The sequence below is a fragment of the Eutrema salsugineum genome, unplaced genomic scaffold (assembly GCF_000478725.1).
Source record: "Eutrema salsugineum unplaced genomic scaffold, Eutsalg1_0 scaffold_1, whole genome shotgun sequence".
Lineage (NCBI taxonomy): Eukaryota > Viridiplantae > Streptophyta > Magnoliopsida > Brassicales > Brassicaceae > Eutrema > Eutrema salsugineum.
Window position 1 is genome coordinate 15,141,405 of NW_006256909.1, and position 18,140 is coordinate 15,159,544.

Sequence of the window (18,140 nt, forward strand, 5' to 3'; positions counted from 1 at the left end):
ATTATCATTAGCATTTCTAGTTTAGCACCAAAGCACCCTAATCAACTATCATGTCTAGAATCTCATGCCTCCATCATATCATATTCACATCATTTATCATTGTCATTTGTCTTTAAACCTGTTTAAGTTTGTTAGTTGTCATTAGTTAACAAAAATCACTCTTGTTTGCTTGAATTAAGAACTTGATCACATAGTTTAGTGTCTAACACCACATCTGGATTGATAAACCTCTTTGTGCTACATTGACAAGGGGATTGATAGCCCTGAGACCATAAAAAGTCTTGTCTATCAATTTGCGCCGTTGCCGGGGATCGAACCCGGGTCACCCGCGTGACAGGCGGGAAGTGGAAGGCTTCCTGGAGGGCTCATCTTCGCAATGCATTTACACGATCAGAGAGGGCCGTCTATACATATGTCCATTCCGGAGACCGTATCTTCCTGCTCATAGCTCCGAACTGGATGATCTTGGATGTTCTGGAAAGAGGACTCAAATGTCTCTGATTCTCATGAAGTCCCCGGAAACTGAATCGGCCTAGAAGTGCACCGTCCTTCGCATTCTTCAGAGCTTATCGGCTTGGTTCAAAACATCAGCGAGACAAGGGTTTCTTCCGACGAGCTTAACTCTCTGCTCACGCGTCCGAATTCCATGATTCCAGTTGCTATAAATCCGTGATCCAATGCTCTCCAACTTCTATGAAGCACCCGACATCTGAATCGGACCGGAAGGTTCCCCGGACAGGCGATTTTGGAAACGTGTCTGCACCCGGAGATTTTGGCCGAGAGATTCAATGGCCAGTACGCGTTTTGGCCGATAAGGTCTGCCCGCGGTAAGTGAAAGTGGCCGATAAAATCCTCCCTGGTACGCAAAAATGGCCGATAATCTCCAAAGACCCAATTTTGCCACTTTTCAAGCTTTGATCACCATTCCACCTCCTGGATCCATCTTTTCAGCTCCAAATGCACCTGATAAACACTCAAAACATGCAAAGACTCATTGGGACCTAATGCATCTCCTAAGTTCTAAAAAAAACCCTAAGGACCTAAAATGCATGGAATAAAACATGATTTAGAATGAATTATGCAACCTAAATGATGTAAATTATGAACATATCAGTATGGTACCAGATAAAGATAAACTGGTCATCTAGGACGACGAAGAGTGGTAAAAGTGAGGGTAAAAGACGTCCTAGATGTGTATGTCGATGTCTAGCCTAAAATCAATGATGAGAAAATTAGATATCAATATTAAGGTCAAATAAAATGAGCTAGTATATCCTGTCAGAAAGAATCTCCATGAATAGAAGTCCTCTGGTGGGAGTTCGTAGTGCAAGTACTCTAGCTACTGCCTAGTCTAGTGCTAACCACAAATGAGCTATCATGCATAGTGTAGAAGTGTGCAGGTCTAAATCATCATAGTTTTGTGTCAAACATTCCTGAAAAATACTTAATGTCGAATAGGTCACATATTAAAATTTAAAAAGTGCTTGAAATTTAAAAGCAAAAGCAAGAAAATGATTAGTACGGATAGACATCCTCCCCCAGACTTTAATCACATTGTCCCAGTGTGAAAAAGTTGGTGAGAAAATGGTGAATAAAAGCGAAATAAAATAAGATAAAAGAAAAGAAAATGATGATAGAACCGTGATGGCAATGAAGTGTTGATCAATCACTCATCCTCCGATGTGTCTGCTGCGAACTGGTGCTGCTCTTGTAGGTTGGTGACAACGCACTCAAAGCGTCGTCCCTGTCTCTCAACTCTGCGCTCCAGATCAGAATATGTGTGCGATGATGTAGATGATGAGGTGTGTCCGGTCGAAACGGATGGCTGAAAATGAGCACGGGCCGCAGCTGCATCACGCTTTGCCTTGGTCACTATGTATTGGCCAATGGTGAATGGTAGACGAGGTACAGATGGCAGAAAATCATCGGGTTCCGGAGTCCATCGCGGACGTCCTCCGTTACACAATCTCAGGACTGATGGTGAAGGCAAGCTGACTCGGTGCTCCTCAGTGCCAGTGCAATACTTGTAACCAAATCTGTCTGGATCGAAAGCGGCACGAGAGATAGTGTGATCGCGAGAGAGATAAAGTAGGTCATACCAGACATCGGGAAGTGGATCATCAGATGAAAAATCGAATCCTACAGCCTGTAGTATCGCTGTAATAGCACTCCCGTAAGCTGGAGTAGCGTCCTCGCAACCATGTAAATCATGCTTCACCTTTACCATGTTCTGTGCTATGATCCAGGCAAAGCAGGCAAGTCGTGGGTCGTCCATAAATGGCATCTGAAGTGTAATGAGCTCGGTCTTCAAAACACATCCCATGTTGGCTCTAGAGAAAATCGTGTGTGCTAAGAGTTTGTGCACAACTCTCACTGCTGAATGAGTAAGAAGGGCTGACTTGGATCTCCCACTAGCATAGAGTCCATGACCCATCTCTCTCCACAAGTTAAAATCGGGTTCATCTTCAAGGTAAATGCCATCGGTGTATGGAAGCTTAAGAGCCTCACAAAGTTCAGAAATTGTGAGCGAGTAAGGCTGTCCACGGATAGAGAATGACAAGATGCCATCTGATGCTCTGGGGTTCCTCCTCTTCGTGTGGTGGATTGTAATAGTTGCTAAGAACTCGCGGACTAGCTCAGGATAAGTCGGAAGGTTCAGCTCCATGTAGGGTCTCAGCTTAAGTGCATCGATGTACCAGATTACATCTTCTCTGATTCCAAGCATCTCAAGTGTATGATAATCAATGCAAGGCGTGGGTTTGATGTTCAGCTTCTTGAAACGTCTTGCATAGTCCACTCTTGGGTTTATCTTCTTGCCATTGTATCGAATATGTGGTTCCTCTTGAGTGCTGGAGCAATCTCATCACATAGTTTCTTCTTCTCGGTCTGGCTTGGTTCAGCATGTACTCTCCTAGAGTAGCATCATCGGTAATGTCCTCAGAGCTGTCACCAGTGCGACGGCTTCTTCGGGATCTGGTTTGTTCCATTTTTTTCTGCAAAACAAAATGATTCTTGGAAAAATTGTGAATATGGATGCTGATTTTAACACATTAAGATCAGTTATACTAATACTAGTATAAAGAGATTAATTAAAACCATGAGCAAGCACAATTGACATTAAATCAAAGAAATCGAGTAGTTCATTAGATTCGGATTTTTGATGTTCTCAACATAGAAATCTTCTAAAAATCGGTTTTAATGAGCAATTTCCATGTCAAACCTATAGGTTACCTAATACTAATCACTAATCACACAAGACTTAATCAGATTCATCAATTTTGCTGTTCCATATTCGATTTTTATACAGCATGTAGAATCCAAATTTCAAAAATCTCAATTCCTCTTAAGCTAGGTGTTAAAATCGATTTTTAGATAACCTAAAAGGATAATCTATTGTTCTTAAGCTATTTCCACCATCAATAAACCAAGATTTGGGCTTTTTAAGAAAATCCTAAGTTCTAAAATCAAGTAAAAATGGAGAGTTTGAGCTTCATACCTTGCTGGAAAGAGAGATTTGATGACAGAATTGAAATCAGCTTTGAAAAAAAGTGAGGTTTGGGCCAAGAATCTCTTAAAAACCTCAAGAATTGAAAAAAAATGTTATATCTCCTAAATCTCCAAGTCTTTTGGAAGAGAAGAGAAGAAGGAGTTTTGATCCAAAAAGTGCATTTCTTTTCTTTAAAAAGCGTTTTTGTAGCAAAAACGGAAAATTTCCGGGAATTTTTAAGTTTACGGGAACTTACCTTTCTTGTCTTGCACGCAAAGGAGGTTTAAAACTTACGGAAAATCTTAACGTGCTTTACCGGGAATGATCCGAAAATCACCGGGAATTTCGGGAACTTTTGAAAAACAGTGGAAATCCGCATCGTCACCTCAACAACCAACGGCTGCGGTCAAGAGACTTGCGACCGCGCCGACTGAAGGCTCGGCCGCGGTCACATTCACGGTGCTGCGGTCGATGCACCCTTAGCCGCGGGTAGGTTGGTCGCGACCGCGGCTCTTTCTCCTGCGGCCTTTGTCCAACTTTCCGGTCTTTGCCGGGCCGAGCAGCTAAAACCTACCCTTTTCTTCTTGGTTTTTCTAATTTTCTGATTTTTTTTTTGTGTTTTTTTTGTCTTATAAAATACCTGAAACTTAAAGAAAAAGAAAGCATAAATTGTAAAAAGGAAAAGGAAACTAAAAGAAAAAGTACATAAATGGGTTGCCTCCCATTAAGCGCTTTTGTTTTAAGTCGTTAGCTCGACGTAAGCATGAAAAATCAGGCTGATTTGAATGGCACTCCACTTGATGTGCCCTTATCACTCCCGGTCGCTGGAGGTTTTACTACTTCTCCTTGAGGAGCCGTCTTCTTTCCTTTACTCTTCTTTCGGACTTTAACATTATTTAAAACTCTTTTTGTGTTTTCGATTAGCTCCTGGATTTGGTCCTCACTAGTTTCTGTTGCATCTGGTGGAATGATGATCTTGATCTTCGCAAAAGCTTTCGGCTTCTCTTTTTCTTTCTCTTTGGATCTGTTTCCCTTGCTTGGAAAATCGTCTAAGATAGTCGGGTAGTACCTTCTGCGATCCACATTGAGGAAAACAGCATGCCGGTTTGCGTGATCGATTACTGCTCCTACGGTAGCTAGGAATGGTCTCCCGAAAATGAGTGGCCTCTCCTTGTCTTTATCCATCTCCAGGACTTGGAAATCTGCTGGAACAATCTTGTCTCCCACTAGAACTTGTAGATCATGAATCGCCCCTTCAGTATCTTTTTGAGATGAATCTCCAAAAATAACCTTAACCGTCGACGTCCTTAAGGTTTTTATGCCCAATTTTTTGGCAAATGTCTTTGACATGATGTTGACATTGGCCTGGAATCGCACAGGCAGTCTGTAAACTTGATTCCTGAAATGAAACATTGGAAAACAAAACGTCCTGGATCATCGGCTTTTGTAAGCCTTTGAAACGGTGATCGTTCAGGTACCTTAAATGGTGGCTGCTTGGCATCGACATTCTTGTACAGTGATACAAAGATTGGGGTTTCTTCTTTCTTTCCATCGGTTCTGGCCTCTTCTTCGGGCAATGTGGTTATGGCGTTGCAAAACCTCTTAGGATTATCTTCAACTCTTCTTGGAAGAACTCCACTTTGCCTCTTCATAGAGTCGGCTGTTTGGGCGACTTGCACGTCTAGCTTTTTAACGTGTGAAGATAAAGCTTCAAACTTCTCGTTCAAATCATTGTACATGCAGTCAACTTTCACGTTCACGTCTTTAGATGCTTTTTCGTTCGTCATAACGAGCTGTTGGATGGACTGTTCAAGTCTACCGATTTGTGAAGCTAGCTGGTTCGTCGTGACTCCCTGCTGTTGTACAAATTGATTGTTAAAACCCGTACCTTGGTAGTTATATGGCTGTCGCGGTTGATATGGTCCTGTTCCTCCGAAGTTTCCACCTTGGAACTTGTTTTGGAAGGATTTTTGCTGAGGTGGGTAGTACTGATCTTGAGGATTCTCCACATTTGGATTGCGGTAAGAGAGGTTGTTGTAATTTGCATTCCAGAAGTTGTTGTTGAAGCCATTGTTGAAGCAATTTTGATATGGTACTAGCGCTCCTACATAGTTCACATCTTCTTCTTGAAAGGCTTGATTTATGTGATCAATATCACTAGGTCCTTCATCTTTTGTGCCATTGTTGGTTTCACAAGCATGGATTGGGCGATTATTGCTCTTCAGAAGCTGGCTCATCATGTTCTTCAACTCGGTTATCTCCTTGTTGTTTGTTCCGGTTTGATTCGTCGATCGATCGTATTCAGGACAATCATTGTTATTGGCTTGAGCCAAATTTTCGATGAGGGCTCTTCCTTGGGCTATCTTCTTTTGTCCAAAATCTCCATTGCTAGCTGTATCAAGTGAAAGTTTGTATTTTGGTTGCAAACCTCGGTAAAATGTGCTCAGCAAGCTTGATCCAGGAAATCCATGGTGAGGGCAATCACGTTCATACTCCTTAAAACGTTCCCAGGCTTCATAGAAAGATTCAGTCGGGCCTTGTTGAAAGCTTGAGATCTTTGTTCTCAACAAATTCGACCTTGACTTAGTATAGAAGTGATTCAGGAAAGCAGTTTTACATTCTTCCCAATTAGTAATCGATCCTGCCGGCAAAGATTTCAACCAACGGTGAGCTTTGTCTGCTAATGAAAAAGGGAACAACTTACACTTTAAATAGTCTGCTGGAACTTGGTTTGTTCTCATCATGCTACTGATTTCTTCAAAGAGCTCGATATGGTCCATTGGGTGTTAGGAAGGAACTCCATGGAATTGGTTTTGTTTCACCAATGAGATGATTTGAGGCTTGACTTCAAACTCATTCCGGTTCGGAAATGGAATTTGAATTGCAGATCGGTTTTGAAAGTTTTGAGTAGGTTCATCGAAATCAGCTATGCGATGATTCCTGGCTTGTCTTCGGTGTTAATTTGCTGGCTGTACAGGGCGGTTAACGCGCCCATTCAGCTGCATTCCTTGGTGGTCACCGTCGGCTGCATTGATGGGTGCATCAAGGTCTTCACGTTCTTCTCTCTCGCGGTTCTGGTGGTTTCTCGGAGGAACCTCATCCTCCTCTCCATCTTGTCGAGCATGATCACCTCCTCTGCGATCATTCTCTTCATTTTCTCCATGTTCGGACCCGTCTTGGTCCATATTTAAAGCTCGGTTAATAGGATCTCCAGGCTGGTCGTCGTTGGCCATTCCTTGCATTCGTCTAAGTCTTCGAAGTTCTCTTTCGTGTCTGTCTATCTTGTCTAGAATTGGAATGTTTTCTACAGGTCTGCACCTGGTATTCATGCAATTCAGAGAAAAACAAAAGAAGGGAAAGATAATTCAGCAAAACTTTAAGAAAGAACTAGAGATCAGGTGTCTAGAACAGAAGTTAAAACAAGAAAAATAGCAAAAGGCAGCGAAACAAATCCCCGGCAACGGCGTCAAAAACTTGATTGCGTGTCAACTGCGTGAGGGAACAAGTTTTACCCTTAACAGAAACACATGAAAGCCGCAAGTGCACAGCTAATCAGTTATAGTATTTAGGGATCGAATCCACAGATATTTGTGTGCCTGGTATTCTTCTACGGTTTTTAACTTTATGTCTAGACTAGATTGGTTTTAAAGGTTGGTTGTTTATCACGAATTAAACTAAAACTAAAAGAAAGCAAATAAATCTATCATAGAAAGCAAGTAGAAAAATCGAATGGAAAGCAAGTAAAGCAAGTAAAATATCGAACTAAGGCAATTGAAATGCAGATCTAAATAAACAAGTAAAAATCGATTGGTTTGTAAACTATGGCTAAAAACGCTGAGCTTTTGGGAACTCTAAGAGATCATAATAGGTTTTAACACTAAGGTAGATAGATTGGGATTGACGGATATCGATATATAGGGTTTTAGAGCTAGAGTACGGCGGTATGACTACGTCACTGTCGTGATCATAACCAACTGTTTTTCGCAACCCTGACCAGTAGGTTTCCACTCTGGCCCTGGAAGGGAGAGAACGCAAGAGCTGCACAAGACTCGTCAATACTCACGATCTCGCCGCAGGTAGGTTTCCACTCCTAAGGAAAAATCGCCTGTTTCATTCTAAGGCTGATATTTAATGAAAACTTTCACAACACTAACTATATAGATCAGATACTAGGTGATCAATCAAGCATACATGCAATAAGAACAAGAATAAACAGAGAACAAAGTTGAAGTCCCAGATCTATAAACCTAGATGTCTTAATCGATTATGAGAGCCCCTTTCGGGTACCCTAAGTCCAACTCGGGATCTACTCAGACATGGCTGAGGTCGACATCATCATTGGTTCTAATAAAAGTAATCAAAAACAGTAAAGAAAAGAGATGAAGAAAGCTTCTCTATTGAAGAACTCGAACTTGAACAATATTCTACAAAAATCGCATAAAAACGGCTAAAGGAAAAAGGGTTTCTGTAAAGTATGAAGGGTTGGTCCTAAAAACGACCTAAATGACAAGTATTTATAGTCTTCAATACTCCATGGTCTCTAGGGTTCCGGAATTGAGGCTGAGAATGACTTTGGGCTTCAGAAATATGGGCTTTAGTTCGGAGTTTGACGGCCGCGGTCGGGAGTGACGTGACCGCGGGGAATAGGTGGTTGGCCGCGGTCGGGAGGCTTGTGACCGCGGGAAATGGGCTGTTGGCCGCGGTCGCATGACTTGCTGGCTGTCTTCAAGTGGCTCTGGGGCTAATGGAATATCTTGAGATCCAACCATTGGAATGTCTCATAACCAAATGCATTTGAAAGCTGGTTGATTCTTCTATAAGTTGTCCAATTTTGAGGGTGATCAGACGGTGAGAAGGTCTTCGTCTCTCCATGAGAGTTCTGACGGTTTGCATTTATCCAAAAGAGTCTTTTTGTTCCAATTTGTGCCTCTTTATCCCAAATTACCTGAAAAGTCTTTTAAAATCCGAAAACATAGAAATCGTTTGAAAACCTTTGGAAATGGAGTAAAAACACCTGTAAAAGATATTAAAGTGATCCATAAAAATGGTCAAAATCCGGTGTTATCAGAATTCAAGGCGACGAGGTGATGAAGAGGAGAACGACATGGTCGATGTGGACGCCAAGCAGAGCGATGGAACCAGAAACTCGCAACAAAACGGCTCAGCTCGGCGGATAAGTCAAGAAGAGCTCGCCTAGGCACTAGATGGCATTCAAGCCGATGAGATCACCGACCCGATTCACAATAACGACCCAACCGAGGAAGAGGGAAATCTCCAATGGGTCGAGCAGAGGAGAGAAGATCAGGAGCGACCTCGTCCACCTAGGAGAGAAACCCGCGTGCAGACCCTAGAGATTGAAGAGTTGCAAGCTTTAATGGCTCAGACAGTGGCAGAGATACGCGCCATGAAATCTCAAGTGCATAATGCGACAAGTGCCGCGCCGGAGATTGAACGGATGCTCGAAGAAACCCAAAGAACCCTGTTCACGACAAAAATCACGGAGGCTAAGATTCCCAAACCCGGGAAAGTCAGAATCCTATTTTACGAAGGCACCACCGACCCAAAGGCGTATATCACAGAGTTTCGCATAGCGATGGGACGAGCCTTCACAAAGAATTCTGCCAATCTGACCGAGCAGGAGAAAGATGCCAGCTATTGTCTGCTATTCGTAGAACATCTCAAGGGAGCCGCACTGGAATAGTTTTCAAGGCAAGAGCGCAACTCGATCAGAAGCTTCCAACAGCTCTCCGCTTTGTTCCTGAAGCAGTATTTGATGTTCATGGACCTAGGAACTTCTGATGCCGACTTATGGATGCTATCCCAAGGAACAAACGAGCCGCTTCAGGATTACATGGCAAGATTCAAGGCGGTCGTGTCCAAAGTAGAAGGAATAAGCGACAAGGCTGCACTTGAAGCCCTGAAACGATCCTTATGGTACAAATCCGAATTTCGACGGGAGATGGTGCTCAACACGCCGCAAACAATTCAGGATGCCTTACATCGGTCGTCAGACTTTGTCGTAAACCTGGACGAGCATTACGAAGCGACAAAAGCAGCGATCCGGAGTTTGATCCTGACGTGTCCCTCAAGGAAAGGTAATCCCTCGAACAGCCCGACGATGCAGAGCTCGGAAGAACCAAGGAGTGGAGGCGCCCACAACTACCAATTAGGCGCTGGACGCGGAACGGGAGAGCCGCGAATCAACACTTGAGTGAGGAGGCCCACCAACTATGACGAAAAGGCGTTCTGCGAATGTCATCAATTCTACGGGCACTCAACAGCGCAGTGCCGAACTCTGGAAGCAAAACTCGCAGCTAAAATGACAGCAGGAGAGCTTCAGAGCGCGATAAATCTTAAGGATCTTGCCCCTACTGAACCCAATAAGGAAACCGAGCCGAAAGGCGCGGCAGAACCAGCAAATCTGCCTCGACGAGGTGACAATAGCAAGCGCGACAGGAGAGGCGAACCCAAAGAGCGATCCAAGCCGAGACAAAGGATCAACATGATTATGAGTGGATCCCAATATTACCAAGACATGGTGTCCTCTATCAAAGCCTACCAACGCCGAGCCGTAGCAAAGGAGAACTGGACCGAACCAACCGATCTCCCGAACACAGTGATCTCTTTTTCTGAGGAAGAAACGGCAGGGATAGATAGGCCTCACTGGTGATCGAACTGACGATTAGAGATCATGATGTAGAAAGAGTACTCATCGACACCGGGAGCTTGGTAGATGTTATCTTTAGAGAGACACTCAGAAGGATGGGAATCGACCTCTCCGAGGTGATGGCTGTCCCAAAGCCTCTAACCGGATTTTCAGGAGAAACAACGATGACTATGGGCACAATCAGGCTCCCCGTGGTGGCTGGTGGAGTCACTGAGATCGTCAAATTCTTGGTCACCGACCACCCAACGATCTATAAAGTGATCATGGGAACTCCATGGATAAACACAATGAGAGCAATCCCTTCAACCTATCACCTCTGCATCAAGTTCCCGACTCCAGCAGGCATCAAGACGATTTGGAGAAATCAGAAAGAGTCGCGAATGTGTTTCCTGGCGTAGCACAAACTGAGAAATCCTGTCACCGACGCACGCGCATATGTGGATCGCAAGAAGCTTCAGACGGATCGAGAGCCCATAAACGAGCTTTCCAAACCCTTATACCAATCACAGATCGCGGAGAGTCGCGAGACATGCACCGAGCCGGTATATGATGCGGTAACTTGGTGTGCATACGAAGCGCATCCAGAGAGGTGCGTCGAGATTGGAACCAAGCTGGAAGAGCCTCTGAAGAACGAACTCCTCTTCTTCCTCAAGGAGAATATCAACACTTTTGCTAGGAGCGTACAGGATATGCTGGGCATAAGCATCGACGTGACCTGTCACGAGCTAAACGTAGACCCGACCTTTCAACCGATCAAGCAGAAAAAGAGGAAGCTTGGCCCTGAACAAGCTAAAGCTGTCAACGACGAAGTGGAAAGATTGCTCAAAGTAGGATTGATTGCCGAAGCAAAATATCCGGACTGGCTCGCAAACCCGGTGGTAGTGAAGAAGAAAAATGGCAAGTGGCGAGTCTGCGTAGACTTCACAGACCTCAACAAGGCGTGTCCAAAAGACAGCTTCCCTCTACCGCATATCGACGGTGGGAAACAGGTTGTTGACATTCATGGACGCGTTCTCAGGTTACAACCAAATCCTGATGCATCCCGATGACAGAGAAAAAATGGCGTTCATAACCGACCACAAAATATATTGCTATAAAGTCATGCCGTTCGGACTCAAAAACACTGGAGCAATGTATCAACGGCTATTAAATAAGTTGTTCGCAGATCAGCTCATAAAAACGATGGAGGTGTACATCGATGATATGCTGGTCAAATCGCTTGAAGAAAATAACCATATCACGCACCTACGGGAATGCTTCAAGCAACTAAACAAACATAATATGAAGCTAAATCCGGCAAATGTAGATTTGTGGTAACCTCGGGAGAATTCCTCGGCTATTTGGTAACACACCGAGGCATTGAAGCAAACTCCAAGCAGATCAATGCGTTAATCTTCTCCAAGAACGAAGCGAGAAGTTCAGTGGCTCACAGTAAGAGTTGATGTGCTAAACCGATTCATCTCGCGATATACTAACAAGTGCCTCCTTTTCAATGATATCCTCCGAGGAAATAAGAAGTTCGGGAATAGGAGTTCGCCTCACCTCGCCAACAGGAGAAATCTTGGAGCAGTCATTCCGCCTGAATTTCCATGCCTCGAACAACGAAGCAGAGTATGAAGCATTGATCGCTGGCCTACGACTAGCACAAGGAATCAAAGTTCAAAATAAGAGCCTTTTGCGACTCACAGCTCGTACCAAACCAATTTAACGGAGAATACGAGGCGAAGGATGAAAGAATCGGAGTGTATCTCAGAGTAGTCTGAAACTTAGTAGAAAAGTTCGACGAGTTCGAGCTCACGCGAATACCCAGAGGCGAAAACACCTCGACGGACGCCTTAGCAGCGGTCGCCTCGACCTTGGACCCGGATCTCCGAAAAACAATTCTGGTCGAATTCATGTAGAAGGAGTTCGGCTAATCAACTCACCAGAGGAGGAACCAGATAACGACGAGGCGATTGCAATGGAAGAAGACGCCTTGTCAGCCGAGCTAGAGTAATGCTGCATCAAGGAATGGCTTGGAGCAATTCGAATCTGCATCGCCGACAGAGAGGTTTCATCCAACAAATGAGAGGCTCGCAAATTAAAGGCTCAAGCCGCGCGGTACGTCCTTGTCGACGTGAAGTGTTTAAATGGAGATTTTCAGGACCATTGATGATGTGTGTCGAAGGATCCGAAGCAAGGAAAATAATGCACGATGTGCACAGCACCGCGTGTGGAAATCACTTTAGCAGAAGGTCCCTAGCGTTCAAGATAAAGCGGCACGGATACTTCTGGCCCACGATGGTCAAGGACTGTTATAAATTTACTGCAAAGTGCGAGAAGTGTCAGCGGCACGCTCCCCCCATCCATCAACCAACCGAGCTGATATCGTCAATTTCGTCGCCCTATCCCTTGATGAGATGGTCGATGGACATAGTTGGGCCTTTACATCGGTCAAAGCAGAAGCGTTTTCTGCTCGTCATTACAGACTACTTCTTCAAATGGGTCGAGGCCGACTCCTACGCAAGCATAAAAGACGCCAAGGTCAAGCACTTTGTCTGGAAAAATATCATTTGTAGGCACGGAGTTCCATACGAGATAGTAACAGACAACGGCTTTCAATTCATCTCAACTCACTTTGAAGCTTTTTGTGAGAAGTGGAAGATTCGCCTAAGTAAATCCACGCCAAGATATCCCCAAGGGAACGGACAGGCCGAAGCAACTAATAAAACAATCCTGGACGGGTTAAAAAAGAGACTCGATGCTAAGAAAGGAAGATGGCCAAATGAAATGGAAGGAGTCCTTTGGTCGCATCGGACAACTCCACGCCGAGCTACCGGAGAAACCCCATTCGCCTTCGTCTATGAAACAGAATGCGTGATTCCTCCCGAGGTGGACTTCCCTGGAATTTGACGAAGACTTCTACCAGGACAAGAAGACTTGAATCACTTGATGATGCTGGACGAGGTTGATCTAATTAACAAAAGCTGCGAGTGGGCTTTAATCCGAGTCCAGAACTACCAACAAGCAACGGTGAGATAATACAACAAAAATGTCCGAAGCCGATGATTTCAAGAAGGGGAGCTCGTCTTTAAAAAAGTATTTCAAAATACTGTCGAGAGGAACGCTGGGAAGCTCGGAGCAAATTGGGAAGGCCCCTACAAGATCACGAAAGGGGTTCATCCACGAGTTTATGAACTCGCAACAACGACTGACGAAGCAATTCCAAGATCGTTGAACACCATGCACCTGAAGAAGTACTATCACTAAGGATACACCACGGCCAATATGAACTATGGGACAACTTGATCCCTGAAAAGGGTACGTAGGCAACCCGTCCTCGGTACGTATACACTTAAACCATTTTCAACTTTTAGCTCGTCTAGTCAACCATTTTTAGGTACATTTTCTCTTCGGATAGTTTTTCATCCGCTTATTGTCACTCCGGCTAGTTTTTTATTTTTTGACGAATTTTACAACGGCTAGATTCTTATTTATCATTGCATTCACTTCGACAAAATCTTTTGCTCGTTACCACTCCACCTTGGTATTCAAATACCGAACACCTCGTCTCGTTGTTGGCCACAACGAGACAACAATTACAACATTCTCTAAACAGACTTTTACCACCTTTTCTAGGAAGAGAGTGCAAGTTACATCCTCTATGGATAAAAATTAAGAGCGCTATACAAATTTCAGACCAAAAACGTATCGGTCACCACGGTTCACTGTCGCACACGAGATTATAAGTCGAGACTACATCGCTTTCTCTAAAACCGAAGTGAACTCTTAAAACCCGACAAAATATACTCACCTTTTAGGGAACGCCAGTCTATAGCCATAATTTGGCACTATCGTTTCAGACTTTAAATAAGAAATCCGAGTATAACATCTCGGTAGGCAAAAACCGAACCAATTTAAACACCTCATCATACTTATGACTCAACGCCTCGACATAAACAGTCAACACCCTAACAGACATCGGTTCCCTTTTTAAAAATCGGGAAACCAAATCAAACCTAATCATCTATCCAGGACAAGGACATACCCCCCAACTCAGAAACACTGATCCTCAGACGTATTACAACTTAAAAAGGGTTCGTTTTAATCTTTGAAATATAAATGGCTCGTCTTTATTCGAGACATTCCATCGATATTTCCCGAAACAGCTCGGCTAGGAGATAAGACAACAGCACCCCTAGCGCGACTCGAAAAACACCTAAAAACCATTTTGGGCGAATTACCTGAAAACCGCTCGCCTCAACGCGAGTTTTCCGCAAAAACAGTTTGAAACAAATAATTCCCACGAAATCATTAAGGCAAAACCACCAATTCCAAAAGGAGATAAACAAAATCGGTACTAGATAAATCCAACTCTGCCATTTTCGTCTTTTTGGCCAAGGTCATTTTCGTCTTTTTTAGCCTTCTCCAACTCTGCCATTTTCTTCTCAATCTCGGATAGTCGCGCCTGGAACTTAGCTGTCGCGTCTGGCCTCCTTCGCGTAATCTCTACCCGGGACGCGAGAAGTGAGTCTTTCGCCGCAATCTGCCTCTTCAGAGAAGCGATTTTGCTGTTCTTCCTTACCCGCGATTCCTCATAACGGGTGGCCATCTTTTCGCGGTCCGCTTTCAAGACCTTTTTCTCTTCTTCGAGTGCCTCGATCCGGGCTAACGCTTTCGCATTCTCCCCTGAGGCCTTCTCTAGCTCAGCCTTGAAAGTTGTGTTATCACGTCTAGCCTTTTCAAGGCGACGTTCATCATTAAGCGCGTCGGCCTCGTAACCAGCCATCATCTCATTCACTGCGGCATAAAAATAAGAAACACGGAAGATCAAAATTGAGTCTTAAACGCAAGAAAGTGTTAAAGGTAAAACGACGAACCATACCTTGGTCTCGCGCTGGGCCATCGCGGCATAGGGCTTTGATCGTCTGAGCTTCTCGGGGCACGCAAGATAACATTGGCATTGTCGATCTTTGAGAAAAGAGATGTCGAAGCCTCGGCGTCATCGTCGACAAGATTTTTGGGGACCACCTTCTGCTTCTTCTTTGAGACCTCGTTCTTGTCAGAAGCTACTCCTTTGGCTTTCTCCTCGGCAGATCGCCTGCACTTCATTGCCTCATGTTTTACGAGCTTGGAAGCGTCGGGCCTCGTCGGTTGCAGAAGAGCGAGCACCACCGAGGCAGGAGGCGTAGGAGGATCTCTCGATGCGCTCGACGTTCTGGTGGACGCCTCGGGACAATTTCTCCATGTTCAGTGTCACCCTCTTTGGCAGCGTCCGAGCCAGAAACAACCGCCTCGTCGCCTCTCTCCTTAGGATCCACTGGCTCGTCCCGAGCCGACATCTCCTTGTCGGGTTTGGCGGTCTCACCAGTCTTCTCAGAGTTTTCCTTGCCCTGCTTAGAAGCCTCCGCTGCTCGCCTTTCAGCCTCCTCGGCCTCCCTCCTCTTTCGCTCCCTCAAAGTGATCAGAACCATTTTCTCTCTCGTATCTGCTGAAGATTCGGAAAATTCTGAGCTAACTGTAATCCCAGCTAGAATGGAACGAGCTTTCTCCACTCTTTTGTGCGAAAAGTGGCGTTTCTAATTGACCTTTCTAGCAGCCAAGGCATCTCAAACCAAAAATAGATCGTCTAGAATCGGAGGGAGAGTATTCTGAACTGCACGAGAGAGCAAATAAAGGGAGTCAGAAAATAAGACAAAATTTTTGCAAGATCCTAGCCAAAGAAAAGCTACCAAGTGGTCCCCAATCTGTTTTGACCCTGTGGATAAAGCTTTCGCCCACCGATTCCTCGTTCACTTGGACATAAAAAAAGCGCTCGGTCAAAAAACTGTCTTTTCTTGGGAAACCTCTAATAATCCGACGTTTTGACTTGCTGGAGATGTAAAATTTGTTTCCCCTTTGGGCCTTGCAAATTTCTAACAAATTGAGCAGGTGATTCAGCTCAACGTCAATCCACATTCAAAACTCCGAACAAGAATGTCAACCATATGCCGTAAACCCCTCAGCATAATTCGCAGGAGGACGGTCAGCTCGGTCGGTCTTCCCCAGAACAACGAATTCTACTGCCTCGGAGATTCCAAAGCGGAGTCGTAACGCCTCGAGAGATTCAGAAAACGAGAGAGTAGAACCGAGAGGATCGGGTCGTTGCTTTTTCCCTCTGCGGTTCTTTTTTCCCAAAGAGGAAGCTCCACGGCTTGCCATAAGACGTTCCAGCTCGAGTTTTGCTTCAACCGGATCGAAAGGAAAAATTTCCTCCTCAGCTTTCACCTCGTAATCTACGGCTTTGCGTTGTACAGAACCACGGGAAGAACTTGTAGAAGCAGATGCCTCGTCATTCATGGATCGGTCGCAGGAATGGTCCGTCGAGTCAGACGCCTCGTCTTCTATTGGATGACCAAGGGAAGGATTCACCGAAGAGGATACTTCGGGAGACTTTTAAGTACATGACCCCGTCGCATCTATCGCTTTGGCATTCGCAGGGAACGACTCGTAATGAAATAGCGAATCGAGCGAATCCCGAGAATGGCTCGCCATAACTTACTAAACAATACATAAGCTACAGAAGATACTTCTTCGGCTCTCGAAACCCTAGCCGTAAAATTAAAAAACTAGAGAGAGAAAAAAGAGAGAAGGGAGAGCTACATTTGTGAATTTGTGAATCTGAAGCTAGGAGAAGAATGAGAGCGAAGGACCCCTTATATAGAAGAACCGAACCACGTGGGGTCCACACAAGCCTCGAGATACAGCGATGTCATAAATACGGCACGTGGAATCTGCAACGGCTCCCTCAAGAGACGGATAATAGTAGGGAGCGTCTGATGCGCGTATCTTGGATAACAACGGGCGAGCCTTGTGACGAACGGTTCGGATATTCTCCGTCTAAACGGCTCGATAACGATTTATGACACACTTCGTCGTTTAGTACGGCTCGGCCTACTTAACCCAGAACGCCTCATCGTTTGATTAAGCATGATCCTTACACGAATGTCTCGTTGTTAAACACGACTCGGCGTTTTCCTTTATCAAAATTGCCATGTCGCTAAGCACGGCTCGTCAAAATTGCCTCGCCTTCAACAAAACAGCTCGATACGATCATCTGCCTCGGAATATCTCGTCAGGCAACATGGGCTGCGCCTCGCATCATTGCCTCGTCGTTATCGTTAACACAGCTTGGCATCATCTCTGAAAATCGCCTTGTCGTTATCATTAACACAGCTCGGCATCATCTCTAAAAAAACGCCTCGTCGTTATCATTAACATGGTTCGGCATCGTCTCTGAAAAGATGCCTCATCGTTGTAACTCTGTAATGGCTCTGCTCCTCAATTGCCTCGCCAAATAAACGTCTCGGCATGTTCACTGGAATCACATCACCCACACAACGGCTCGATATCATTTCATCATGAAAAGGCTCGACAAAACTGCACCATGGAGGCTCGGCAAACATGGTCAATCCAGCTTTCGGAGCTTCACACCTCGTCGCCCTCGTCTCCGAGACCGACGAGCTGGGGGGCTAACTTTTGTGGTCGGTTTCCACCCTAGCTGAATTAACCATCTCAAAATGACTAAGTGTCAAAAGATATTGACGAACCTGAGTTCTGTGAAGAAGCAAGCCGAGCCCATCCATGAAGCAGGATGGGTCGAGCCCTGAAATGATATGGGCTGAGCCCTAAAAGCAGCACGGACCGAGCTGCAAGATGATATGGGCCAAACCGTACAAATGGTGTGGGCCAAGCCACACTACAATGCAGGCCCTGAGTCGATATGGACCGAGCCGTAGAGCGGCATGGGCCGAGTCCCCTGTTAGCCTGAGTTGGGCCGAGCCGTATAAGGAAGCCCATGAAGAACCCTAGGCAAGTGGTTATTCGGCGGTCGCACGAAGCGATAAGGATATATTCCGAGAATCTCTTTCAAGATTTTCGGCTAGGAAGTTTAAAGGATTAGTATAAAAAGACGACGTATTCAATTCATTAAGAGCAATAAGACTTAAACACTTTTCCAGCAAAAAA

General features: G+C 44.9%; 1 protein-coding gene and 1 non-coding gene across 2 annotated transcripts; both read left to right on the top strand.

Annotated features, from left to right (window-relative positions):
• The first annotated feature begins 5,950 nt into the window (after positions 1-5,950).
• On the top strand, positions 5,951-6,059 carry LOC112082528. The gene has a single exon (XR_002897201.1). It is a non-coding gene; the product is annotated as a small nucleolar RNA R71 (small nucleolar RNA).
• Positions 6,060-10,249: 4,190 nt separating this feature from the next.
• Positions 10,250-11,203, top strand: LOC112082056. The gene is made up of 2 exons (XM_024149149.1): positions 10,250-10,447; positions 10,553-11,203. Exons 1-2 carry the CDS (start codon positions 10,250-10,252, stop codon positions 11,201-11,203), a joined length of 849 nt encoding a protein of 282 aa, XP_024004917.1.
• The last annotated feature ends 6,937 nt before the right edge of the window (positions 11,204-18,140 follow it).

Bases quoted from the DNA above. Each gene is read 5' to 3' on its own strand.
- LOC112082056 (XM_024149149.1), top strand. From the start codon at position 10,250: ATGGGAATCGACCTCTCCGAGGTGATGGCTGTCCCAAAGCCTCTAACC. The intron at 10,448-10,552 runs GCAATCCCTTCA...TTCCTGGCGTAG, and splicing joins CATGGATAAACACAATGAGA to CACAAACTGAGAAATCCTGT.